We start from the raw sequence: 27303 nt of genomic DNA, 5'->3' as shown, positions 1-27303 counted from the left end.
CTACACTGCTTCTTTCAGGGCTCTGGGTCCCCCTAAAAAAGCTGTTGCCTGGCGACCCATCCTGCCCCCTATCCTTTTGCCAGTGGCACCACTGTAGTGAATGCCATCCTGCACAAAAGGCCGGAAGCCGGTTCCGTACACGTCCCTGTTGACCTCCATCACGCTGTACCCGAGTCGTCCGCTCAGACTCCTAATGACCCGATTGGCCTCAACCACCCTCCTTTCTACCTGGTAAGCCTGGCCCTGGACCTCTGGGATAGTGCATATGGTCACATGCACCCTCCCGGAGGCCTCTCTAAGCTTACTCAGCCCAGTCTCAATGTGCCTCTCAAGGTCCTGGCTTCTCCCCTTAAGCACGTCATTGAGCCCAGAATGCATAATGACCAAGCTGTCGCTCTCCGTGCTGACCCCAACTACTTCCCGCGCCTTGGTCATTGCTTCCGCCATGCCCTTGCCCACTTGCGCCTCCACCTGTACTCGCCCGTCCGCCTTCACTCTCGCCATCACGCCCTGTTCGGCCCTCCCCACATTGGAGTCCCCTATCACCAGGACCCTTCTACGTGTAAACCGTTCGACTGCAGCCTGTGTCCGCTGCCCCTCCCTTTGCGCCCGCTGGCGCCCCTGTGGCTGCAGCGTCGCCTCACTCGGGGCGCGTTGTGCAGCTTCACTATAACTACGTCGTTTCACCGGCGGCGAGCTGAGGACGGCTTGCTCTGGCTCCCTGCCTCCCACTTCGCCTGTAGGTTCTACCCTACTTTCTGAGTTTTTGCCAGCACTTTGTTGTCCTGACCCGACCTTCTCCGCTGCCCGCGTCTCCAGCGCGTCGAGCCGCCTTTCCAGTTCGGCGCTCCTTTCTTTTCTTCCTCAAGCTCGGCCACGGTCCTTACTAACTGCGCGGCCTGGGCCGCCTCCACCTTGACGAAATTGTCAACTTTCGCCTGCAGTGCTACCCGCTTCTCCTGTTCCTCCCTCAGGTCTGCCTTAAGCTCGTCGAACTTAGCCGCCCAATTACCTTCCAGTTTTTGGACGGCTTCCCTGACGCCCTCGCACGACCTTCACGTGAAGCTAGACCCCTCCGCGTCTGCTAAATTCTGGAACTTAGTTTCGTCGAGGAAGGACCATCGCAGGCACTCGTCGCACTGCACTTGCTCCCCGTCCCCCGCGGCCTTCACGTTCTTCGATTTCATCGCTAGGCCTACGTCCCTAGGCCCAACGGGGAAGTTCGCCAAATCACTCAAGCAAAGCCGACCTCGACCGCTGTCCCAAACTAAAATAAAGAATTATCACTCCCAACCCCATGTAAGAATCCGAGGAGCTAGCTGAAGAATTAACTAAGCCTATCAATAGGTCCCTCCTACCAACCAGGCCTAACGGGGGAGCCGCCAGACCTAGACAAAGCCGGTACGTTTGCTACTCTTACCAAGAATTCAAAATTTGCGCCTCTACTCCATGCAACAGAAAACACTTCAAAACACTAGCTAATAAAGATAAAAAAGTACTTAGCTACGAACGAAGTCGCTGAAGCCTCGACCACAGGAGCGTCCGTACGAACAGCTTCGCAAAAAAAGTCCGTTTCCTCCTCTCTGGCTTGGGCGATACGGCGCGGCGCTGCTTGGAAAGTATTGCTGTCGCGTGCTGGGGAACGATTTCGAGATGTTTTAGATCTTACTTTGTGAAATTTACGCCATGTTCGTTCATATAAGGTCGTCAAGGAAGCCTTTCGGTGCATCGGTAACTACTGTAGGCAGAAATATGTCTTGGGGGCGCAAAAATGTGACGCGCATAATCAACCGCGCGGTGTACGCGCATTATCAGTCGCGGTGCGTGCGTGTTGTTTACTATTTTGCTTATATCGATTTTAATTCAACAAAGAAAACCGGCGTCTCTGTATTACCAGCATTAAATGGAAAATCAGCTCACTGTCTGATCGATTGGCGTAGGAAGTAAAACATAAAGCAACAGCGCATGCTCGTGCACGGCCAACCTAAGGCAACCACGAAACATTTGAGCGGCAGGCGCTATCAAATATTTGTGATACACTGGCATCGTTCACACGCATTTCAAGTCTAGTATGCTTGAAATTACCATATGTCTACGCTAGCCTTGCTGCATGAGGCCCATGGCGCTGCTCAACACAGCGATCACTGCGGTGGGTGAGCCAGCACGTACGATGCATATATAAGCTGTGTGCTTCGGCATTGCCTTTTTGGCCTGTATACAGCCATAACATATGAGAGGGTTCGCATAAAAAGAATGCGATGGCTATTTTTGAGTGCAAAATTTCCGTAATGCGTGTGAGTGCGTCGTAGAGAACTGAACGAACACAACCGAAAAAAAAATTTCGGTTATCATCCTCTTTCTCTAAAAAAACAAGAGAAAACGGGCTAAAGCCGCACAAAGTTTATAAATATATAACCGCTGATGCCGTATGCTTGGACCATGCGCTATATAGAACAAAGATATCTGTAATCCAGCACCTAGCTACTGCTTAGGACACTCGCGCAGTTCGTAAACGGTCGCTTTGCTGGACAAGCTTAATTCAGACTGTAAGGTATGCTGCTATTACTAGCCAAAACTATTTTATTCATGGGTGCAAGCCTCATCCATCCAACCAAGTAGTCACGTAATGTAACCTGCAGCGAACAGTTTGAACGCTTGTCAAAGTATAACACAGCTCCTATCGTAGCAGAACGGTACCCACGCCGTTACGATCGTCGCGTATGTTTCATGGCTCCTAAACCGCAGCTTAGAAATAGAGGATAATACTGTAATAAGGTCACATTAGTGATTGAAACATTTGGAAATACACAATTGATCTCCGAGGCTGATCGTAGGCTCAAGTATGCGCGCACACATCGCGCTGCGTGTTCCGTCCACCTCAACGCCAGCAGAAATTCCGGCGATGACGCCTTAAACCACTTCAGCACGTCTCACAGAACCGTTTACCACGTAGAAGACGCACGTCATACTAAACAGACCACACGACCGCGAAAACAAACGCCAGAACCTACCGCCGAGCGTATACCTGCCATGCAAAAGACCGCTTTCACCCAAGCCAGTATGGCGCTGCTCACAGGCGGCGCCACTGCGTTCACAATATGGCAGGGCCTACGAAAAAACGCACGGAGGAAGGAAACTCAGGAGAGGCCCTGACGTCACTCTTTGTGAAGCTAAAGTGAAGCCGGAAGTTGGCGTTGCTCATGGCGTTGCTCCGCCTATCGGGCCAGCTCTCCTCTCTTGTTTACATTTCTCGCGAAACCACGCCGCGCTGCGCGCAACCGTGCTGCTCGGACCCGCGCGCTCCGCAGCAATACTAAACAATCGTTAGCACGTTGGCATATGATTCCGCCAAAGAGGGCAAAATTTCCCGCGGATATTCCTTCGTCCGTTGCCATTGCCGTGGCGCGGTACATTGCGTACAGCGTTGCATGGGCGTTAATTTCACAAACTTTAGTTCCTCCTGTCCCACCTGGCCACAGCAACATCCGGTAGAGCATGGTCCAGATAACGCAGCGCAACAAAATACGGAGACCAACGCAAACCTGCCCGCACGGCGCCTTTGCCACGGTACGAAACATACGGAGCAACACGTGCGAGCGCACAGAACAATAACAAAGCCACCATTGTGGCCTGAAAGGCATCGCCGCTACAGTAAAGAAATAAAAAAACAGCAAAAAAAAAAGGAGAACCTAATACGTCACTTCCTCTACACTTTTCTCCTAGCCCGCGGAGGGAGTAGGGCCTCTCAGTTTCCTTCCTCCATGGTCTATAGTATGACTATGCACTGCGGAGGAGGTTTCTTAGAGGAGGCTCATTTGAGGGATCGCTAGCCGTTTGTGCGCAGGCGCGAGTGAGAAACTCTGGGGGCTTTTGCCAACACCCACTAGGCGACGATCCTTTCCTCCTCTCTGGCTTGTGCGATCCGGCGCGGCGCTGCTTGAAAGTATTGCCTTTATTCTATGGTATTGCTGTCGCGTGCTGCGGAACGATTTCGAGTTGTTTTAGATCGTACTTTGTGAAATCTACGCAATGTCCGTTCACATAAGATCGTACGCGGAATCTTGGGGGCGCAAACACGCGACGCGCATTATCAGCCCCGGTGTGTGTATGTGTTGTGAACTATTTTGCGTATATCGGTTTTAATTCAACCGAGAAAACCGGCGTCTCAGTATTACCAGCATGAAATGCTAAATCTGCTATCTGATCGCTTGGCGTAGGGACTAAAACATAAGAGCGCATGCTCGTGTACGGCCAACCTAAGGCAATTATGAAACATCTGAGCGGCAGGCGCTATCAAATATTTGTGATACACGGGCATAGTTCTCACGCATTTCAAGTCTAGTAAGCTTGAAATCACTATATGTCTACGCTAGCCTCTTGCATGAGGCCGATGGCGCTGCTCAACACAGCGGTTGGTGAACCAGCATGATACGTATATAAGCTATGTGCTTCGGCATGGCCTTTTTGCCCTGTAAAGTCATAATATCTGAGATGGATCGCATAAAAATAATGTGATGGCTATTTTTGAGGACAAAATTTCCGTAATACGTGTGAGTGCGTCGTAGAGAACGGAACGAACACAACCGGAAAAAAAAAATCGGTTATCATCCTCTTCCTCGAAAAAGAATGAGAAAACGGGCTAACGCCGCAGTACGACCTCGCATAGTCACGCCGCATAACGTTTATAGATCTATAAACGTTGACGCCGCATGCTTGGACCATGCGCTATATAGAACAAATATATCTGTAATACAGCCCCTACCACTGCTGTTAGGATCGGCCTGCAGCTATTTCAGCCCGCTGCAGGTGCGTCGATCGATCCGGGGTGGTGGCGCCCTTCAGAGAACCAGCGAGGACAGCGCTAACCAACCGTGAACGTCCTTTGGAGAACTGCGGACTACGGCAGCTCTGGAATTTAGAGGCGCCGGCTGGGTTCGGGCGTGACCACCTGGCTGCGGGGACGCCGGACAATGGACACCACGACTGCGCTGCAAAGGTCGTCTGCCCGCGAAGGGGGCACTGAAACCTGTGTGTGCGTGTGTGTGTTTGTAAAACGTCCCGCAGAGAGGCGGCTTGTTTACGCTGACGTCGAACGTTTTGCCTCACCTAGGGATCTAGGGAACACGAAGTGGATAAAACCAGCTGTTGTCGGCGGCTAGAGTGTGCTCGTCGTCGTGCTCTGTGCTCGAAATGTACTCGTGAGCTGCGTGCTCGATTGCTGTATGCTTCGTCTTGCGGGCTCCATTTGGGAGTCACGCTAGACTGTGTAAATGTATCCCATGTTCAAATGTAAATACTGCAAATAAATCCTGCTCGCCTAGTCCTGTCGCCCCAAGTTCCTCCGATCGTCCTACAAGCCCGACTCCAAATCTTACAAATGGTGGCAGCGGTGAGATCGTCTCCAAATCTATAATACTGCTTAGATGCTCGCGCAGTTCGTAAACGGTCGCTTTTTATTGGACAAATATAGTTCATACTGTAAGGTATGCTATTATTACTAACCAAAACTATGTTATTAATGGGTGGAAACCTCATCCACCGATCCAAGTAGTCACGGAGTGTAATCTGCAGCTAACCGTTTCAACGCTTGTCAAAGTATAACAGCACAGCTCCTATCGTAGCAGAACGCTACCCACACTGTTACGATCGTCGCATATGTTTCATTGCTCCTAAGCCGCAGCTTAAAACTAGAGGATAATACTGCAATAAGGTCATATTAGTGAATGGAACTTTCAGAAACACACAATTGATCTACGAGGCTGATTTAGGCTCAAACATGCGCACACACATCGCGCTGCGTGTTCCATCCGCCTCAACGCCAGCAGAAAGTCCGGCCATACCGACTTACACCACTCCAGTACGTCTCACAGCACCGTTTACCATGTAGAAGACGCCTCGTCATACCAAATAGACCGCACGAGCGCGAAAGTAAACGCCAGCGTGTTTCTATTTACGCCCTTGCCCAGCGCTCGACCGCTGCGGCGCCCGCACGTACCACATTTCTAGGTACTTTTTCGCCGAAGCGTCACGGCACGTGCCCTAGATATTTGTAGGTATTTGGTTTTGCATTCCTGGCTGTGCCTGGGCGCGCAGTCTGCTCGGGCCAGCCCGCATTCGGAGAGTTTAGGCGGTGTAGGTAAGTTTTAATTTTAAATGCGTAAGCATTTGTATGCTTACCCAACGAGCAAACCGTCCCTTCGTCCATCCCGTAATCAGACGACCGCTTTAGACATAGCGCCAGCCGCAGCGAGCGAATGTGCCTTTGCGCGGTCTCCCGCTTCAACGCCAACGTGACCCGCCGTGGTTGCTCAGTGGCTATGATGTCGGGCTGCTGAGCACGAGGACGCGGGATCGAATCCCGGCCACGGCGGCCGTATTTCGATGGGGGCGAAATGCGCAAACACCCGTGTACTTAGATTTAGGCGCACGTTAAAAAACCCCAGGTGTGCTCGAAATTTCCGGAGTTCTCCAATACGGCGTGCCTCATTATCAGAAAGTGGTTTTGGCACGTAAAACCCCATAATTTAATTTAATTTTTGTTCTAAACCATTGGCTACGCCCCAATATAAACACGCATACGGGGTGACCGTTCTAAGTTTTCCGAAATTTTCCTTAGTACCGGCCTAATCAAGTTTTATAACATTGGTAATGACACCGGGCTGCGTGGAGATGAGCAAGTGGCACAATCTTACGCTTCTTACGCATACTTCGTCTAACTCCCAGAGGCGTTCCTTCGTGTTCTTTTTCCCTGGACGTCGCACGATTGTTCGTTTAATACCTGTCGCGTGTGGCGCCAGCGCCTTGCTATTGTTTCGGCTGGAAGAGAGATAGTGGTATCAAGAAGGAAAGGACGCTTGAGCGCAGCGATGATGTGGCTCGTGGTGCGAGAAACCCTCCATGGTCCACGAATTATCTCAGCTTTTGTATATCGAAGCGCCTAGCACACCACGACCACCTTGTTATCACATCCCTTTATCCCCTTATACAGACTGAAGAATTTCGTCCGTTGTTATTTCACCTTCCGCACGCAACTCTTATTTCGATATAGCCTACGCAGCGTGTTTTGAAAAAAATTGGCTGAAGGCTTAGCTTGGTTAAGCCTGGAAGATTGTGAAAGCAATACCCTTGGCTGCGCCTTGGTTCGGCTGATGGTGTGGACATGGTTGCCCTTTGTTAAACTTATGGCTATACATCATCCGACATAGCGCAAGGCAGCGCGCCGACCACTGCGAGGAGCCGAGCTGTAGCCCCATTTATCCTCCTAGCGTGACGTCACACCAGCGAGCGCCCTCTCTCGGTAGCGCCGCAGCAGCGGCGCGCAAGGCTTCGCCTCCACCATCGATGCCGCGAGCTGGGGCCCCGTCTCTCGGTCTGGCGTGACGTCACACCAGCGAGCGCCCTCTCTCGGTAGCGCCGTAGCAGCGGCGGGCAAGGCTTCGCCTCCACCATCGATGCCGCGAGCTGGGGCCCTGTCTCTCGGTCTGGCGTGACGTCACACGGTCACGTGACGCGCAGCTGTGTAAGGAGGCGCCACGACCACCGATGGGCCGAAAGTGCGAGCAGTATTGCTTTCGCAATAAAACCTATTTTCTCTTGGCGACAGTAAAGCCCCTCCATCCACGCGCCACCGCCGCTTTGCGCAAACGTGTATGGAGGAGCTTTAGGCGACAGCTGAGCTAACAGATTGTGCGCCCAGGCATAAGATCTCCCTAGTCCCACCAAGTACCTACAAGGATCTAGGGCGCTTCGGGGAAAAAGTACCTAGAAACCTGGTACACGCGAGCGGCGCATGCTGGCGCAGCGGTCGAGCACTGGGCTTGGGCGTAAATAGAAACACGCCACCGGGAGGGGCGGGGAGTAAAACCCCTTAAAGGGACACTAAAGTGAAAAATGATTTCTTCTGCATCAGTAAATTACCTTTCTACAACACGAAAAACACCACTCTTACAACGATAAGACATTTGGTAAGCCAGAAAAAGCGCAAGAACGAAATACGGGTGGCGACGCCTACTTGAAGTTCCCGCACCTGGTGGCTGTGACGCCTTAGATTTTGATGGCATCTTCTAGGGCCTACTAATTATATATAGCGGTACAGATTAACTAAATTCTGTTCTAAAGGAACCAAATATTAAACATGGCAAGTTTCGGGAACCTTTACTGCCAACGCGGCCCAAATGCGAAAACATACTTTGGAATCCCTGACGTCACGCTGACGTACCGGCGCTGGGGTTTCGGCGCGAAATTTAAATACTGATACTTGGACCTTCATTTTCTCATGTAATAATCAAACATATTTTTTTTAAATGACTGCCTGCAGGGTTCACACACAATGCTTCATTAGTCTAAACTTATTTATTGCTTCACTTTAGTGTTCCTTTAAACTTCGTAAAGCAGCGACACTCTCCTCCTCCACCTTCACTCCTCCTCGTTTCTCCTCTTTTATGCTCCCTCCTCGACCGAGGCGCCGCCTACACGGCTCCAGCGTAGCAGACGACCTTTCGCAGAGTGAATGCACGCATGACAAGGAGGTGCACTCGCGTTGGCTTTCTAGCTCCGAGTAACTTCGTGTACAGCATAGAATTTCTAAACGGACGGTTATGCAAATTCAGTGACGGCATATTTATTTTTCTGTTTTGATAGCTATTCTTTTAAAAAGTCTACATCTGCAAGCTTGCAGTGACGCCTGACACCGGGGAAAGATGTCGAGAGTGAGTGGGGCTATACTAATCCAGGTACAACCAAACTAGGAAGGTCCACTAAGCTTGAACAAAGACACTTCCTCACCAGAACAGGAATTGGCCTCCCTGGTGCAGTATTCGGCCATAACCTCCCTGATGATATCTACAATTAACCGCCCGGGCCTCAGTACCCAGCAGCTGCGGAGCACCTCACCAAGGCGGTGGTCAGACCTGTAACGCAGCAGAGGGTGCTAAGAATCTCTGGGTCCGGACAGGTCGCCAATGGAAACTGACCCTGGCAACGTTTAACACCCGAACCCTCTCGAGTGAGGCAAGCTTAGCAGGACTCTTCGAAGAACTATCAGACATTGTTTGGGATATTATCGGCCTTAGTGAGATTAGAAGACCGGGTGAGGCTTACACATTGCTGAATAACGGCCATGTCCTCTGCCATAGAGATCTCACGGATAAGAAGCAATGCGGGGTAGGATTAATAATCCATAAAGACATAGCGGGCAACATTGACGAATTCTACAGCATCAACGAGAGGGTAGTAGTAGTCGTAATCAAACTCAATAAAAGGTATAGATTAAAGATAGTACACACCTACGCTCCAACATCCAGTCACGACGATGAGGAAGTAGATCAGTTTTATGAAGATGTTAAATTAGCGATGAGAAGAGTGCATGCAAACGCGGCATACAGTAGTAATGGGGGACTTCAATGCAAAAGTGGGGAAAACGCAGACGGGTGAACAGGCAATTGGCAACTACGGTGTCGATTCTAGAAACGCTAGAGATGAGATGGTGGTAGAATTTGCAGAAAGGAATAAGCTGAGAATAATAAACACCTTTTTCAGGAAACGTAGCAACAGAAAGTGGACCTGGAAGAACCCTAATGGTGAAACAAGAAATGAAATTGATTTCATACTTTCTGCCGATTCCAGCATAGTGCAGGATGTAGAAGTGATAGGTCGGGTAAAGTGCAGTGATCATAGGTTAGTGAGGGCTAGGATTAACCTCAATTTGAACAGAGAAAGTGTAAAATTGGTCAATAAGAAACAGGCAAACTTAGAGACAGTAAGCGTAAAAGCAGACAAATTTAGGCTGGTACTTGCAAACAAATATGCAGCCTTGGAACAGAGATGATGATGATGATGATGATGATGACATAGAGGTAATGAATGAAACCGTAACGAGGCTGGCTTCAGAGGCAGCAATTGAAGTGGGAGGCAAGGCACCAAGGCAACCAGTAGGCAGGCTCTCCCAAGTAACAACGGACCTAATAAAGAAACGACAAAGAATGAAAGTGTCCCACTGAAGAGATAAGATAGAATTCGCGGAACTGTTAAAACTGATCAACAAGACGAAAATTAGTGATATTCGAAATTATAACGTGAGAAATACTGAAGAAGCCGTAAAAAATGGACGCAGCCTGAAATCAGTGAGAAGGAAACTTGGCATGGGACAAACCAAGATGTATGCACTGAAAGATGAGCAGGGTGATATCAGCAATCTCGAAGCTATAATAAAAGCAGTGGAATAATGCTATACTGGCCTGTACAGTACCCAGAGGACTCAGGAGTACTCCATTCGAAACAATAATGAACAGGATACAGAAACTCCTCTTATAACTAAAGACGAAGTCAGAAGGACCTTGCAAGACATGAAACGGGGAAAAGCGGCAGGAGCAGATGGAATAACAGTCGATTTAATGAAAGATGGAGGAGACATAATGCTAGGAAAACTGGCGGCTCTCTATACGAAGTGTCTATCGACTGCAAGGGTCCCAGAAAACTGGAAGAATACAAACATTTTACTAATCCACAAAAAGGGAGACGTTAAAGAACTGAAAAATTATAGGCCCATTAGCTTACTCCCAGTATTATATAAAATATTTACCAAAATAATCTCCAATAGAATAATGGCAACACTGGACTTTAGTCAACCAAGGGAACAAGCTGGCTTCAGAGAATGAGAAAAGGATGCATAGAAAGGCAATAGAAAGGCATAGAAAGGGAGGTTAACCAGAGGCAGTTCCGGTTGGCTACTCTGCACGGGGGGAAGGGTGAAAGGGGATAAAAAGAGACAGAGAGCGGAAGGGGGAGATAGAGAGAAATAGATACGAGCACGAACAAACCGCGTACACTACAGAGCGGTAGGCGGCGGCAGGAAGGGATAATGTACAATGGATCACATCCATGTCATTAATCAGGTTATCGAGAAATCCGCAGAGTACAATAAGCCTCTATATGGCTTTCGTAGATTACGAAAAAGCATTTGATTCAGTAGAGATACCAGCAGTCATAGAGGCATTACATAATCAAGGAGTACAGACCGCTTACGTAAATACCCTGGAAAATATCTAGAGAGATTCCACAGCCACCTTAATTCTACACAAGAAAAGTAGGAAGATACCTATAAAGAAAGGTCAGACAAGGAGACACAATCTCTCCAATGCTATTCACTGCGTGCTTAGAAGTACTCAAGCTTTAAACTGGGAAAGTTTAGGGGTAAGCGTCGACGGCGAATACCTCAGCAACCTTCGGTTTGCCGATGACATTGTTCTATACAGCAACACTGCAGACGAGTTACAACAAATGATTGAGGACCCTAACAGGGAGAGTGTAAGAGTGGAGTTGAAGGTGAATATGCAGAAGACAAAGATAATGATGAATAACCCGGCAAGGGAACAAGAGTTCAGGATCGCAAGTCAGCCTGTAGTGTCTGTGAATGAGTACGTTTACCTAGGTCAACTAGTCGCTGGGAACCCTGACCATGAGAAGGAAATTCCCAGAAGAATAAAAATGGGTTGGATCGCATAAGACAGACATCGTGAGTTCCTGACTGGAAGCTTACCGCTATCATTGAAAAGGAAGGTATACAATCAGTACCGGTGCTGTCAGCACCGGTATACAAATTACCGGTGCTGACATATGGGGCAGATACTTGGAGACTGACAAAGAAGCTTGAGAACAAGTTTAGGAGCGCGCAAAGAGCGATGAAACGAAGAATGCTAGGCATAACTTTAAAAGACAGAAAGAGAGCGGTTTGTATCAGAGAGCAAACGAGTATAGACGATATTCTAATTGACATTAAGAGAAAAAAATGGCGCTGGGCAGTTCATGTAATGCGCAGGTTAGATAACCGTTGGACCATTAGGGTTAGAGAATGGGTATTAATAGAAGGGAAGCGCAGTAGAGAAAAAGGAGAGGCCCCGCCCAGATGACCGAAGCGCGACAGCCGATTGCCTCCGCGACTAAAATAGTCCCGCTCAAAAAACCGTGCTTCTAAAACGCGTAATTCTGGGTATAAACAAAGACTTTCCTATTTTGATGACTGGTTGGGTAGAGCTCTCGTGATTTGAATGCTACAGCACGTCGTACCGCTGACCTTGCTATCTTCTATAGTCTCCTGATTAGCACAGATGGTAGAGCGACCACCCCGGGAAGGCGTTGGTCTCGGGTTCAATCTCTCGACCGCGCCAAATTTTTTTTCAAGTGCGAAGCTTACTTTCCGAGAAGCCCGTACGTGTTTCTTTTGTAGATTCGTGCTACTGTCAGATGGGTGAGAATGGGTTGGCTATCACTTTCAGTAAGTTAACTTGTCGTTTGGTCAACGGATTGGTGGGTAGAAAGCTATCGCCTTCTACAGTCGATAGAAGATGCATCAGTTGGTCGATCAGGCCCATTTGGTTTGGCAAGCCAGTCATTGCGCTGTTCAGAATCCACAAGTACTTGATGAAAACACGGATGTTAGGCTTATGAACTTTGTTGCACGGTTATCGATTAAGTTACTATATTTGTCACATCTCACATGTTAAGGGCTTTTTGACCTTCTTCTTAACAGTTCATTACAGGAAACCTGACTTTGTCGTGGCTTTTCCTGGCGTGCACCGCAGGAAAGAAAGGGAGATAGAGATGTAAGAGCACTGTCCATGCTCACTGCAGCCATTTTGTGTCTTTAGCTTCCTTGCACTGCAGCCGAAAAAATGCTAAATCAGTTAGTCTATACCAAGCCATGTCTTGCCGTGGCTTTCGTGGACGATTTGAGTACGACAAAACAGAACGTGCTAAGCACAGAATTCAAACATGCAGCGCGAGGCATCACGCTAAATCCACCAATAAATAAGTGGAGACGAGCCGCAGTCATTCCAAAAGTACACACTTCAGGATTTCGTGCGCAGTGGCATACAATAGATTGTTCCAGCCGATTTGAACGGTTTCGCGACGTACGTTCTGCGATCCAAAGGTGGCCCAAGCGGGGAAAACAAAAAGAACACGAAAAAAAAAGCCGAGTTTCGACATTCGAATTGTTACGTAATAACATGTAGGCATATGTCAGGATGTTTCATTTAGAAAACTGCACTCAGTAAAAGCTTGCACTGCAATGCAAATTATACAATGTCACTTGATAGCTGCGGAAACTTGTTATCAAAACGCTGGAGTGAGGAAGCGCTGCACAGCAGCAGCGAGCAAATTAAACTAAGCCGCGAAAACACAGCGCGCGGCCAGACTCTGTCCCCGTAGCAGATGGCTTTCAAGATACAGTGGCATGGGCGGGCGCGCGCGGCTGCTCGGGCCGCCCAGAGTAGAACGCGCCGCCCTCCTTACCCCGGAGCCTTGCGCGCGACGGAAGACGGCGCGCTTCCTCCCCGTTTTCCTCCGTCGCGTGCGCGAGATTGAGCCGCGATCACCGGCTCACCCTCGCATGCTTTCACTCGCACATACAGCGCACATCGCACGGCGGCAATTTTATCGCCCCTGGACTTCATACGGAACTTCACGGCAACGATGACGGCAACGCCGACGGCAAGAAATGCGCCTGGAGTCTCTATATAATTGATATCGCAATAGAAGGAGATATCGCCACTTATTCGCGAGAGGTGTGGAAAGGGATATTCACCAGAGAAAGATGAACCGAAAAGGTACCGCAATGTGAGGAAATGAGCGTATACAACTTCGCGGACTGTAACTTGCCCGGAACACGATGCAGAGAGCATGCACGCATGAGAGCGCGGCGCGCCATTCACGGCCGCGAAGAAGCCTTCACGGGACACACATGCACACAAACGAAGGCATCAAATGGTTCACCGCCGCTCGTATCGCACCGCCTCGCAAGGCGGAACCGGTGCGTTGAAAACGTTAGAAGTAATGCAGTCTGAAGGTGACCTTAGTTACTTGGCTGAGCGAGGTAAAAGTGCTCAAGCGCCCGCGTTGCCATCCGTTTGGTCCCCACAAAGATGGCGGCGAGCGCCCATCGCCTCCTTTTGTCGTCTGCTAGCCAGTGAACTTCAGACAGCAGCCAGACCAAAATCGTCCTGGCAGGTTCTGGCAGCCCGCGGGTCGCGCGAAAAACTTCCTTGGGTGGGCGGAGCAACTCGAGAAAAGGGAAGGCGCTCTTGCTGGCTCTGGCAGTCAGTGGGTAGCCAGATGTACTTACTGCACACATCTTTTTGAGAGAAGAAGGTCTAATTTTCTTTATAGAGCGCAGCAGGCACAATTAATTATTTACAGCGTTCGTTCTTATGGGTCCCTTCAACTCTCGACGTGTATATGGGTAGGCTGCACCACCAAACTATATCCTTCGCCGACATCCTTAGTCGCTTCGGGTATCTGCACGAGGTTGAACGTTTCTAAATGAAACAACGCCTGTCTTATTGCACCTAATAACTGGTTAGCTATCGCTGTCAGCACTTGTACTTTGAGTGAAGCAAGTGCACGTTTTTAATTTTAAGATGTTTATTTATTTGCAATATAGTGCGGTCGTAGCGAATCGGGAAGGTAGGTTGTTTTCATAAAAAAACATTAAGAAGTACAAAAGCACATGCGCACGAAGTACAATTCTGCTCAAAAGTATAGATATTTAATTTTTTTTTTTTAATTATGGGGTTTAACGTGCCAAAACCACTTTCTGATTATGAGGCACGCCGTAGTGGAGGACTCCGGAAATTTCGACCACCTGGGGTTCTTTAACGTGCACCTAAATCTAAGTACACGGGTGTTTTCGCATTTCGCCCCCATCGAAATGCGGCCGCCGTGGCCGGGATTCGATCCCGCGACCTCGTGCTCAGCAGCCCAACACCATAGCCACTGAGCAACCACGGCGGGTAGATATTTAATTTACCACAATATGTATACAAGGTCTCACAGCAAACGGTAAGGCGAGAGCATGAATACAGTCACCTCTGGATGCAACGTTCCTTTAGTTATATCGAAATAAAGACACGCTGGAGTGACCAACAAAAAAAGTATTCAAAAGGCAAGAACAATACAGTAAATACATATGTACGCAAATCGGAAAGAAAAGTGGCTGCACAAGATTCATTAACAGATGAGAGCATCAATGTCTCAACTACAGTGAAAGATACTGGCCGAGCAACTACAACAGTTACCTAAAAAGCAAGAAATTATAAATACCCCATATCAGGACACATGCTCTCTCGTAGATTTACAGCAAAAACGACGAAGAAAACATCTATGTATTGAATTCAGTGTAGGAGACGCGTTCAAAATCCCGCTTCGGCAACGCTCGGCCAGCAGCTCGCATTTGCGCCGTCATGCGATAAAAGCCGCATGCCCAGATACCTACACCAGACATAACGCCCTGTCGATGGCCAGTCTCGCTGCAGCCTACCTTGTTCATCCATCGCACACTTGAGAGCAGCACAATAACAGTGCGCAGTCGCCTCGTCACGTTGTATTTCTTTTTTCATATTTCGTGGGATTTCTTTGGAACGCGGAAAAAGGACCACGTGAGATATATCGTGTTGAAAACAATTTTTGATAGGTTTCTCAAGGTGCTCTACAACTCTGCGTACCACACTTGTCTGCAGCCAATACTTAAAAAGTAGATTAAGTAAACATAACTAATCCGTTAGTTAAGGGGAAAATAAAAAATAGCCTGAGTAACTCTAGGCCAGTGCCAACAATAGAGAGTTTTAGAATAGGGGCCCCAAACGTTTTGGGGCCCCAAAGAAATAGCGTCGAAGCCACTGCGCATGCGCGAGACGCAAACTGCGTTTGGGTTTTGCGTTGGGAACGCTATTTCACCGATTTAGCGGGAGCTCAAATAGCGTTCCCAAAAGCTTTGCGTCAACAAACATGGCGGCACCCATCGAAGCGACGGCTCTAACCTAGCACCAAACTGGGTTCGAGTCGCGGTAATGCGTGAAGTTCGCAAGCTAGAAGAAGTGACTGCAGTTATCGCTTTCTCTCAACTAGCGTGTGTTATGAAGATTGAATCATTAGACGCCGCTGATTCCGAATTCGAGTGTGGATGTTATGGCTCGTAGGCCTAACACGGCTAAGCTTGGCTGGTGAAGGCACGTAAAGTTGGTTTTGTTGCTCCAAACTAAGCACAACTAATTGTTTGCTGCTTGAAGAATAACCTCTAAATTGTAATTAAACGCGAGTACACGCGGGTCAAAATTACTATTCATATCATAAGATGGTATATTTTATTTAATTATTTTTTATCGTTTTTCTTAGACGCCGTAGTGGCGCTGTCAGCGCAAGACGCTATCTGCAAACGCAAAGCCCTATTCTAAAACTCTTCACTCCTGCGTGCCCCAACGCTAACACCCGCAAAGCTCTTTGGGGCCCCAAAATATTGGGGCCCCTATTCTAAAACTCTCTATTATGCATTCGGTTCAACTCACGTCCGGAGTGCCTTTCATTTTTAAAACTTTGGCTCAACTTAAGTGGGACAACCTGTATATTGGTGCCCTGCGAGCCAATAAGAGATGGCAACATGGCTGAATTTCACACTGTCCAGAATAGCACCCGTGGTCTGCTAGCCTGCACTTTGGTTTGGGAAAGAGGGGTCGTAAAGATAAAAAGAAGCGACAGTAAAAGAGAGTGAATCGAAAGAAGGTTATCGTGTGTCTAGAAATGCCACTCACAAGACGCAGCATTGGACATTCGCGGCACTGAAGAGACTTCGGAATGTACGGACGAACTGCATGAATGAAGTGGTCCACCATCACATATGATGGAATACAGCAGCTGCCTAAAATGACCGAGCTTCTAAGGTGGAAAAAGACCGCGATTTCGATAATGCAGCGGGCTTGTCCAGTATCGGTAGGTGAGCATTCAGATTATCAACATCGACACCGTAGACGACTCCCGTTGTGGCGTCTCTGCCCGGCGCGACTCAAGTGACAACCCTGAAGCTCCCTAGATCAATAATGTTGCGCAGCGTGCGCCTGAATGTATACAACACATATGGCCTGGACATTTTATTCATTCTTCCGTCAGCTGAATGTCACGGTCTTAATCTAATTCTGCTTGAGAGTCGTGAAGCGCGCTGAGATAGCTTGTCGTTTGAGATGTCTGTATCAATTTGTCGAAAGGAACTGTGCCTCCAGGACGGGCATTGGTGCCGCGCGGCCAGAGACGACGCCAAGCGTTTCAAACTTTGCCAAGTGCTTCAAACATAGGCGTAACTACCGAGGGGGCAAGGGGGGCACTTGACCCCCTCCACCCTCAAGACTGATGGGGGGGAGGTAAAGTAGGTCATTTAGTAGGTCATGTTAACAACATGCCGTCAAGCGCGTTCCACAGAATCTGCTTCTGCTACCACGAACGTCGACAAGCACAAAAAATTTAGGATAATATGCAGACTACATCCATTTTCATGCCAGGAAATCTATGTTGCCTGTGTTCTTTTCAATCGTGCTGTATTTGTAACCTTTTAATCTGAAGATAATGAAAAATTTACGCTGTCATAATCCAGTATGTAAATATTAAAGGTAGACGATCGAATATCGACTTTTTCAAATACTAATCGAATACGAATAGTAAGTATCGAATATCGAATAGACAAACTCAGACGCACATATTTACAGCAGGAATATTTGTTTCAGTATAGTTAGGAACACGCTTCCACTAAATAGACAGTCAACTATCGAGCACAATTAAAATCGTTCTAAACACAAGATCACAACAGCCATGAAAAGAATTACACGAATAGCTGCTTGACACCTTTAAGCCTGGTGGCAAACAAGCTTATATACCAAGAATGACAGGCACTTGAAACTCACCAACTCTTCAAAAACGCATAATAACTAGTTGACAAAATATGAGAAGTTATGGAAAAAGAAAACAAAACGCTAAGAAGGTATTTGTGTTCCCTAGAAAGAAAACAGAGCCTTTTACAAGAAGAAACATCACTGGTTGTAACGTAAGAGATAGAACTCCTACACGACTAGGCTGCAAGAAAGACTAATTGGTAGGCCATAAGCACAATATAGTCAGTTGTCAAGTATTGGACGAAAAGAAAGGGAACCGAGGGGCCCGATTTTGTAAGAACGTTCGCACGTATTTGTTAGTCAGAACCATATGAAAACAACAGATAATAAAGAAACGGAAAGCATAGGATAAATTATTTGTAGTTTCTAATTAAAGTGCGAAAATGAGAAGCTAATGGGAAATGGAGGAAAACTCAACTTGCTGACGGTGAGAGCCGAATCCACAAACTCTGCATTACGCGCGCGTTGCACTAAAAATTGTGCTACGGCGACGACGGCAATTCCTACGTCCATGCAGTCTTGGGTATTTACGTATGTGTATACAAGAGCAAACCCAAGGAGTGTTAACCACGCAAAAGTTCCACCACAAACCGAAAAAAAAAAATTAAATTATGGGGTTTTACGTGCCAAAACCCCGATCTGATCATAAGGCACGCTGGCTCCTTCCCACCCGGAAGGAGCCGGGTGAGAGGGAGGTTAGGTAGATGCCGCTAACCTAACCTCCGCTCTCCTTGGAAGGAACCCTCCGTATCGGGCTTTGTGGTAAAGCATACGAACAACGAAGTCAGAGGGGAAATTATATGCAGGGTAGTGCAGCTGCCGTTGTTGGCGTGGGGCGCCAATGCGGACAAAGTAGCGGCGGCAGAGCGATCCCAGGTGGCACCTACTGCGAAGATCACTTACCAGTATATATATATATACACACACATATATATATATATATATATATATATATATATATATATATATATATATATATATATATATATATATATATATATCAGTAAAGTGGAAAGTTAGGCTAGTTGGTGAGTGATCATCATACCTTGCTGGTGAAGCAGCGCACTGACACGTACAGAGTGAAGACAAACAGGAAAAGACGACGACGTCTTTTCCTGTTTGTCTTCACTGTCTACGTGTCAGTGCGCTGCTTCACCAGCAAGGTATGATGATATATATATATATATATATATATATATATATATATATATATATATATATATATATATAGACAGAGAAAGACAGAGAAAGAGAGATGACCCCCCCCCCCCCCCCTCGAAAAATAGTTGGTACGCCACTGGCTTCAAAGGATACGTCTTGGACAACCAAGACACGTATCGGACGCTTGGAAATGCCGAGGGCTCCGTGTTTCCAGCGGGAACAGGTACGAGTGTGTCCATGCGCGTAGGCGTTGGTGCATGTGTTTGTATTCCAGTCAGAAACGTCCTCCATTAGCGCACGCTGCGTGGAGCGAGCGACGTCCAGCGCCAGCACGGCAGTTAGGTTCCAGCAAGCACAGACATGACGACCGACCGCGCGCGCTGCGCACGCGCGGGTGCTGCGGCCGATGGTTCGCTCCCTCTTTTCGGCGAGGACGTTCCCAGGAAGGTATAAAAGCAATGATCCTTCGCTTTCGCATTTCGGTCTCGAGGAGCTCTTGGAGTTGACAACTGTTTATGTAACGATGTACATAAACGTCTTATTTTTGGTCAATGTCACTTCGTTCCCTGCCCTCTCAGCTAATCTAACTGTTCAAGCTACAGGCCACTAGGCAAACGCTGCCCCCGGGGCTGAGGAGTCCCATAAAACAGAAACAAGCGTACAAGTACTACAGCGTGCTGACAAGTTCAACGGGTGTCCTGCACTGTTGACGCACTCGGCTGCGGAGAGGTGCGGAGGATTCTTCCCTTTGTTTTGCGTAAATACAGGAGACGGAGAAAGCAGCGTTGTTATAACAGACACATAAAGTTCAGCTTCAGGCATCAGGTACCTATAACACTTTAAGTTGATAAAATTAATATAATTTAAGTATCTAGTTCGAATCCTGTGCGGAATTTTAGAAGCACAGAAATTCAGTGAACTTGGCTCAAAACAATGTAATCAGTTTCGACTTTTTCAAATACGGAAGCCACTGCGATTTCAGACATAGGTTAAAAGAAAATAACGCCGAAACTCCTTTGGCAGTTGTCTAAGTAGGTGTAAGCATTGTGTCACTTGCTCATTTCCACGGAGGCCGGGGTCATTATTAATGTTATGAAACTTGATCGGACCAGTATAAACAACAGCGCTGCGGCGACACGAACTGCTGCGGACGACGGCGCAAGGTGAATTTACGCGAGCAAACTACTGCAGATGGCGGTGCCAGGTGTGCTGATGGCGTTCCGATCATTATAAGTCATTAGCGCTCTTTAGCACCTTATCCATCCGTGTCGAATCATTATCAACTGTGATCAACCGTACTCCGGCGGCGGCGGCGTATGGCGCGGCCGCGCGAGCTCTATCTTGAAAGCGATTTACGATGGGGACATAGTGGGCCGAGTGCTGATAGCTTCGTGTTCCTTTGTTCGCGCCGCTTAGTTCGCGTCGAAGAGAGCGGCAGCACGAAGGTGAATTCACTCGCCGCTGCGGGGCCCTATCTTGAAAGCGATCGTCTTATGTTACGGACGGACGGACGGACGGACGGACGGACGGACTTGTTTCCTCGTTGGGTAGGCATAGAAATGCTTGCGCATTTGAAAAATACCTTCGACACATCTACGGAAACTATTAGCAGATGCACATCAGAAACAACGTCAGCCGCTATGAATTAACCCGTAAAGGCACTCTCTAGCCGACGCTGGAGTGTTCACAAGTCACTCAAATTTTCAGGCCTTTGTTTAAAAACCATTAGAAACTTTGATAAGGCTCTTCGCCGACCGGCTGCTCGCCCAACCCAGGTTCGTACTTTGTTATTAATTATGGCTTTAGGATTTTTGCAGGCTATCTCTGTCTCATCAATATACACATGGAGTTTACTCACTGTCCGCAAAGGTTCGCCTCGATGAATCTGCTTTTGAGGATTCTTTGTATATACACTTACGAACACAATCTCCATTTACGCCCGTGAGAAAGATACTGGCAGTTAGTGCCCCAGAGTAATTCAGATTGAGGACAACGCGGAAAAGCGGCTCAAGCTCCTAACTGCTGACGCTGTAAAAGAAAGACAGCAAAAAATGAAATTCTTTATAACAGTAGCTTTAAATATTCCTTATTATGAAAAACAATGGATTAATTACTTTGCATAAATCAATTATCTGAAACAACAGTTTTAATCAGTGCTAGAGAATTTCAATAAACGTAGCTGATGTACTTGTGTGCTGCAGTATGGTGTCATTCGTACGTATCCTCGCCCAAATGCAGACATTTCGCGCCAGAGAACATTTTTTGATTCTATATTAGGATGCAACGCTGCCGCGGATAGGGGCCAGGTCAACGTTTATTTATATATAAACGTTGGGCCAGGTGGTATCTGGCTTCTGCATGCTATTATAGACTCATTCACTGCAAACTCACCTGGCTGTTTGCCATGCATCACATATTTCGCATGACATGCCACTAACCCAGTTCAGAAATTGCTAATTTTGGTATAGAATAAAAATGGCAGGCGAGCCTAATCTTTGACTTAGGTGTTCTTAGTGGCACTCGCACCTCGGCGTTGATGTTCGAGGTTAAGCAAGCGAACGTCTTTCCCTAGGCGCGATATGCGGGCGAGGAGCGAGGGAAGGCGAGGGAAATAAAACCCCTCAATCTCCCAAAGTAGCGCCATTCGCTTCCCTCCTCCTCTGCTGGGCGCGGCCTCGACGGTGGCGCCGCCGGTGGTGGGCCTGCCGTAGCAGACGACGGCTAACACGCTACGGGAGGAAATCCGCAGAAAAGTTCGTTCGAGCCCTGCGGAGCAGTTTTTTCAATCGAGATCTTTCTTCGTCAGTCGGTAACTGGCCTTTAGAATTTTGTGTTAGAATTGCGGAGGAAATAGAGAAAATGACCATTATTCAAGGCGTATTTAAGGCGTAAAGCGCGCGACGTTGAGAGTTCGTGTTGCTGAAACACGACGCAAGCACGCGGTGTACTCAAACACGCGCGTAATTACCAAAGTTTCAGGTGTTGACAGCGTGAAAGTATGTGTACGTGGTTTCGTAGGTTCATTCACGTACCTGCAGGGCACTTTTGTTCGGTCGGCGCATGAGAGATTCCGGCTGTGTGCGGTCAGCAATGCCTGGCAACAGGGCCGTTTTTTCATTGTGGGGTGCTTTGGTAATCGTGACGATATATTGTTTCTTTTTTTACAAGTACTGCTCCAGGAGGGCACATGTAATGGCTAACGGAGGCCTCTGAAGAGCACGTAACATTACACTAATGCAGGCGTCGCAGGGAGTGTTCGCATACAAAATTGGCTGTCCGCGATCTTATACCCCCTTGGCATGCACAGGCTTCGGCGAGCCCCATCCAGCGCTGGTTCTAGCTTTGGTGTTCCCGTTGCCGCTTTGGTGCCCTGGAGGCGCCGTCAATAATACGAAATAATGACAAGTTGTTACACTATAGTAAATAAAATTTATTGAAGAAATACAATCGCGCCGAGGCGCCAATTTCTAAAGCAGCGCTAGCGCGCGAGTATTATGAAACGCCAACGAGGAATTTACCGGCCCACGTACGACTCGACGATCAAAGTGCACGTTAAACATCCCCAGGCGAGCTAGATAAAGTTATCCGGAGCCATCCACTACGACCTCCATCCTAGCTTTAGTCGCTTCGGAACGTTAAAAACATCAATCACCACAAACCAAATCAATACATGCGGGCGTACATTCGAAGCTAAAAGACTGCATCGTAAATCATAGTGAGCCTTGCAATAGCGTCGAGAATGTGCTAACTTCTGGTGGAGCTCAAAACACACCCTGAATAAAGTCGCTTTTATGTCACTGGCCAGCTGCAGATGCGTGCATTTCACCGCAAGACGATACTACATGAAACAAAGAGCACATTCGAAAAAAGAAAGTCAAACAACGCGCTAAAAACCACGCAGAGCATGAACACCCACTTTTTCGAAGCGGAAGGCGTGAACTAGGCTCAAAATAAGAGGTGAGTAGCCGTGGCCCTTACTTCACTAAGCCGTGCGTTCTTTGCCACTTCCGCGAAGTCAGCCCGCCCGATCCTGCGAATCCACACTTCTTTTTGCGTTGCGCCCGCCAGACGGCAAAGCAAAAAGCTTTTTGCCCTCGCTGTGTCTGTTGCGGCAACCGAAGGCGCAGCAGCATGGCATCGCAATTAAGTTCTCGGCCCTGCACATTCTATTACGCTAACGCAATCCGTCAGTCCGCCTGCCGTACGTTCGTCGCGCAGGCCCAACAATGGAGGTCGGCGCGCGCTGGAAAGAAAAAATAAACAAAAGCGCGGCGCCTGCTCCGCGCTGGAAAGAAAAAAATACACAAAAGCGCGGCGCCCGCTTCCACGTGACACAGATTGGCCAATGGGGGAGCAGAGGAGGCTGGGGCGACAGGAGGCGTGGAGGAGGACGCGCCAGGGTGAGCGGGGTGGCGCAAAGATATAAGAATGGCGCTACTTTTGAAAAATTGAGGGGCTTTAGAGGGAAAGCGTTGCGAGCGCCACCTTGCTGCGCGTAGCCCCTAGCGAGCGGCGCATGCAGCGCACCTTACGCGCTCTCTCCGGTGCTGACGTCAGAGCATGTAACGGGCGCGCGCGCGCGGCTGTTGCGAGAAAGCAGGCGAGCAGGTGCGCGCAGGGAGAGAAGCGAGAGAGGAGGGAATGACGTCACATCCGCTCTGCTAGGCAAATGTTTAGTCTATGCCAAGCAACTGTATTCCATCAATTAGCCGGTTAAATATCATGTTCTTGCGTGCGACGTCAGTAGTGACGTCATTACTTCGTCTTTCTACTTACAGGTTTCCAGGAATTTCGCAAAAGTCGGGCTCACGTGGCGGGTCGCTAAAGTCTACGATTCTGGGCTTTGGTGTGCGGTAATCAGTGACTCCTAATTAATTCTAATTATTCCAGACACTTCAGTAACACAACTTGTAATTAAAAGCAGAAAGCATATTTAGCGCCAGCAAACAAGGACGGAAGGGAGACGACACCACAATGCGCTAACTTCAACAACTTGATTTTCAGGAAATACACCTATATAACCCATGCACAGTGGCGCCACCTTATCCAAATCTTACTCATCCAAAAAAGCCGTCTCTTTATGTAACAAGTCGACTGAAGGGGCACTAACACACGTGTCACTATTCCGCCAGATAGCCTGAGCTTCAATAATCTCTCGCACATCTTTATCTTTGTGCTTCGCAAGAACCCGGCAGGATCCATACACCGGCGCACAGCCGCATTCCTGACAGTGGGTCGACAGATGACCGTATTGCTTATTTTTCACATTTTGGCAATGTTCCCGTAATCACAAAAGTGGTCTTTCAAAAGTCAAAAGTGGACACAAAAGTGGTCTTTTCCGCACCAGAAAAGCTGGCAAAATATGTGGATTGACGGACCCGTACCGTAAGCCAGCTGCCGGATGCTCTACGAATCATCGAAAAGCGCCAGTGGGATGCGTAGAAGCTGTTGTATATGAGCTTCCGCTGTCCTGTGGGAAAAAATACACCGGACAGACAGGGAGATGTCTTAATGACCGATTACGGGAACATTGCCAAAATGTGAAAAATAAGCAATACGGTCATCTGTCGACCCACTGTCAGGAGTGCGGCTGTGCGCCGGTGTATGAATCCGGCCGGGTTCTTGCGAAGCACGAAGATAAAGATGTGCGAGAGATTATTGAAGCTCAGGCTATCTGGCGGAATAGTGACACGTGTGTTAGTGCCCCTTCAGTTGACTTGTTACATAAAGAGACGGCTTTTTTGGATGAGTAAGATTTGGATAAGGTGGCGCCACTGTGCATGGGTTATATAGGTGTATTTCCTGAAAATCAAGTTGTTGAAGTTAGCGCATTGTGGTGTCGTCTCCCTTCCGTCCTTGTTTGCTGGCGCTAAATATGCTTTCAGTTTACCAACACGCCCAACAAATGGCAATGTTGTAATTAAACATGCTCTGATATCATATTGTTACGGGGTGTGTAGAAGGCGTTTATTTCAGGGAGCCGTAGGGCAAGTGGGTCCCAGTACTGCACGTCGTCCTTCTCTTCCTCACTGCTCTCCTAATGTTGTTGCTGCTGCTGATACTGCTGCTCCACTACCTTTGACGCACTGTAGCATGGCTCCTCTCGCAGACGAAGCCCTCCGGGCGAGAAGTCAGTGGGGCTTTCGTTGAGTAAACGGCTTCAGGCGGGCAACACGCGTGATGTCGGTCTTGTATGACCGTCTTCCACTGGAAGTGTGGCGTGCAATTCTATAATTCACCTAGCTGAGACGCTCAAGCACAAAGAACGGTCCAACATAGTCGGCGAGATGTTTTGGACATAGACCGCATTTACGCACGGGAGTCCATAGCCCAGGCACGTACCCAAAGGGGGGGGGGGGTTGAGCTCGCCCCTTTCCCCCGAAATTTTTATGGATCAACATATTTTTATTTAAAAAGGAGGTAGAACAGAAAAAGGAAGTGGAGAACATTTCCTTGTGTTCTGCGTGACACTTCTACAGTTATCATTCGAGCAGCCTAACGTAGCCACTTCTCTGCTGTGCTTATGTAGGTGTTTTTCTAACCTTCCGGGGTGGGCGTAGTACGTCTAGAATCGCAGCGTCCTGCACCCTGCGCGGTTGTACGGGACTGGCAGCCACGCATCGTTACGTAACTTCCCAAATAACAATACGAGTCGGTCGTGGCACTTAACTTGGTAGAACAGTAAACGAGGGATCCAAGAGAACTGTGATTGCTCCGCAAATATATATATATCTATAAATCTTCCAGAGCTGATTCAAAAACTCTACTATAGTCGGAGGAAAATTAAGTCAGCAGCGAAGCCCCGCCCATGCCCTCATAACCGCCAGCCACTGTTCCCCCGCGAGGCTGCAAATAATTGGTACTTCAAACTTTTCCTGTTACCCAAATAAGGCGGTATTCACAAAAATGAAAATATTAGGGTGTAATTTTGTACCTTTTCCCTCGCTTATTATAGCGGAATGGTCCAAGCCTAATTCTTTATTGAACTGAAATAACATGCTTGAAATAACAACTATTTATTGTCAAGTTTCACTTCAGTTGGTAGTAAAGTTCATGAGTTAAACGGCTTCAGCAGTGAAATGAACGGCACCGCAGACTTTTCAAGAGTGAAATGCTCAGACTCCATACATTTTGCCCATGTTTGTTGCACATCTCATTGCTTCCGCCGATGAAAAGACTCTTCAAGAACAGCAGACGACGCTCCGGAGGAATCAAATACGACGCCACTTTGAAAAGACCGCATCACGACGATTTTGTTTGCTTCTGTGATTGGCTGACGAAGTAACACAACTCCGCGCGGTTTGTGTGCCTTGGTTGCCAACTGCTGTTTTTTTAAGTTGTATTTTACTAAAGTACTCTTTATTTTACACTTCGGCTTCTTTACTTGTTCTTGGCAGTGTTCTTCCTGCGCTTCTTTCCTGCGCGAGTCCATTTGACGTAGTAGCTTGTTTGCAAGTAAAGGAGAGATGTATCGCACAGGCGTACCTGTAAAATACACCTTATTTCATTTCTCTTTTGTGGGTTTACGCGTTTTTATGGCGAATAGTGGACGTTATTCACATTTGTACTAGTAAACGTACCCCCCCCCCCCCCTCATTTGCATAGAAGTTACCTTGGGTTGACCCCCCCCCCCCCCCCCCCCTTTGAAAAAAGATCCTGGGTACGTGCCTGCCATAGCCACACTAGGTCATCCGGATCGTAAGTGACTTGCCGGTGTCGACTATCGTATCGGGATTGGTACTGCTTTTGTGAAGCTAGAGTACGTAATCGAGCGAGGCGCCGAGCCTCCTCCGCTCGGCTGAGGGTTTCCGCGATGCAAGCGTCCTCGTGATTACCAAAAGGAAAGATGGTGTCCAATGTGTAGCTCGGCGGACGAGCGTAAAGAAGGAAAAACGGACTGTATCCAGTGGTCTCATGTTGCGCGGTGTTGTATGCGTAAGTCACGAACGGCAATACTTCGTTCCAGTTTTTGTGGTCCGAGCTTACATACATGGAAATCATGTTCACGAGTGTTCTGTTCGTGCGTTCTGTCAGACCATTGGTCTGAGGGTGATAAGGCGTTGAGTGTCGCAGGTTGGAGGCGCACAAACGTAGAAGTTTTTCAACAGCATCAGCTGTGAACTGACGGCCATGGTCGCTAATGATCACTCGAGGGGGACCATGACGAAGTATAATGCAATGCAGCATATACTTTGAAACCTCGCCTGCAGTTGCAGAGGGTATACTGCTGCCGTCTCGCAGAACAGAGTCAGGTAGTCGGCACATACTATGATCCAGCGCTTGCCTTTGGAAGAACGTGGGAACGGTCCAATGAGGTCGATGTCTACTTGCTCAAAGGGGGAACTGGGCGGCACCACAGGCTGTAATAAACCGGCTGGGGCTGCTAGTAGGTCTTTTGTGAATTTGACACTCGGCTCAAGTGGCTACACATGTC

General features: G+C 48.1%; 1 protein-coding gene across 1 annotated transcript; it reads right to left on the bottom strand.

The window, feature by feature from the left end:
• Positions 1–27001, bottom strand: LOC126543254 (uncharacterized). The gene is made up of 2 exons (XM_072287622.1): positions 26906–27001; positions 1–627 (listed from the first exon to the last, which is right to left on the bottom strand). The coding sequence occupies exons 1-2, from the start codon at positions 26999–27001 to the stop codon at positions 1–3; spliced, it is 723 nt and encodes a 240-aa protein (XP_072143723.1).
• Between the last annotated feature and the right edge of the window lie 302 nt (positions 27002–27303).

The sequence above is a fragment of the Dermacentor andersoni genome, chromosome 1 (genome assembly GCF_023375885.2).
Source record: "Dermacentor andersoni chromosome 1, qqDerAnde1_hic_scaffold, whole genome shotgun sequence".
In the NCBI taxonomy this organism is placed as follows: Eukaryota; Metazoa; Arthropoda; class Arachnida; order Ixodida; family Ixodidae; genus Dermacentor; species Dermacentor andersoni.
The sequence above is the reverse complement of the archived record's forward strand: the minus strand, read 5'-3'. Positions and strand labels throughout refer to the sequence as shown.

What these genes read in the sequence shown, in the direction of transcription:
- LOC126543254 (XM_072287622.1), bottom strand. Translation starts at nt 27,001, where the DNA reads ATGGCCGTCAGTTCACAGCTGATGCTGTTGAAAAACTTCTACGTTTGT. An exon ending in TTATCACCCTCAGACCAATG is followed by an intron (nt 628 to 26,905) that starts GTCTGACAGAAC and finishes GCGACGCTGCAG; the next exon opens with CCACAGGGGCGCCAGCGGGC.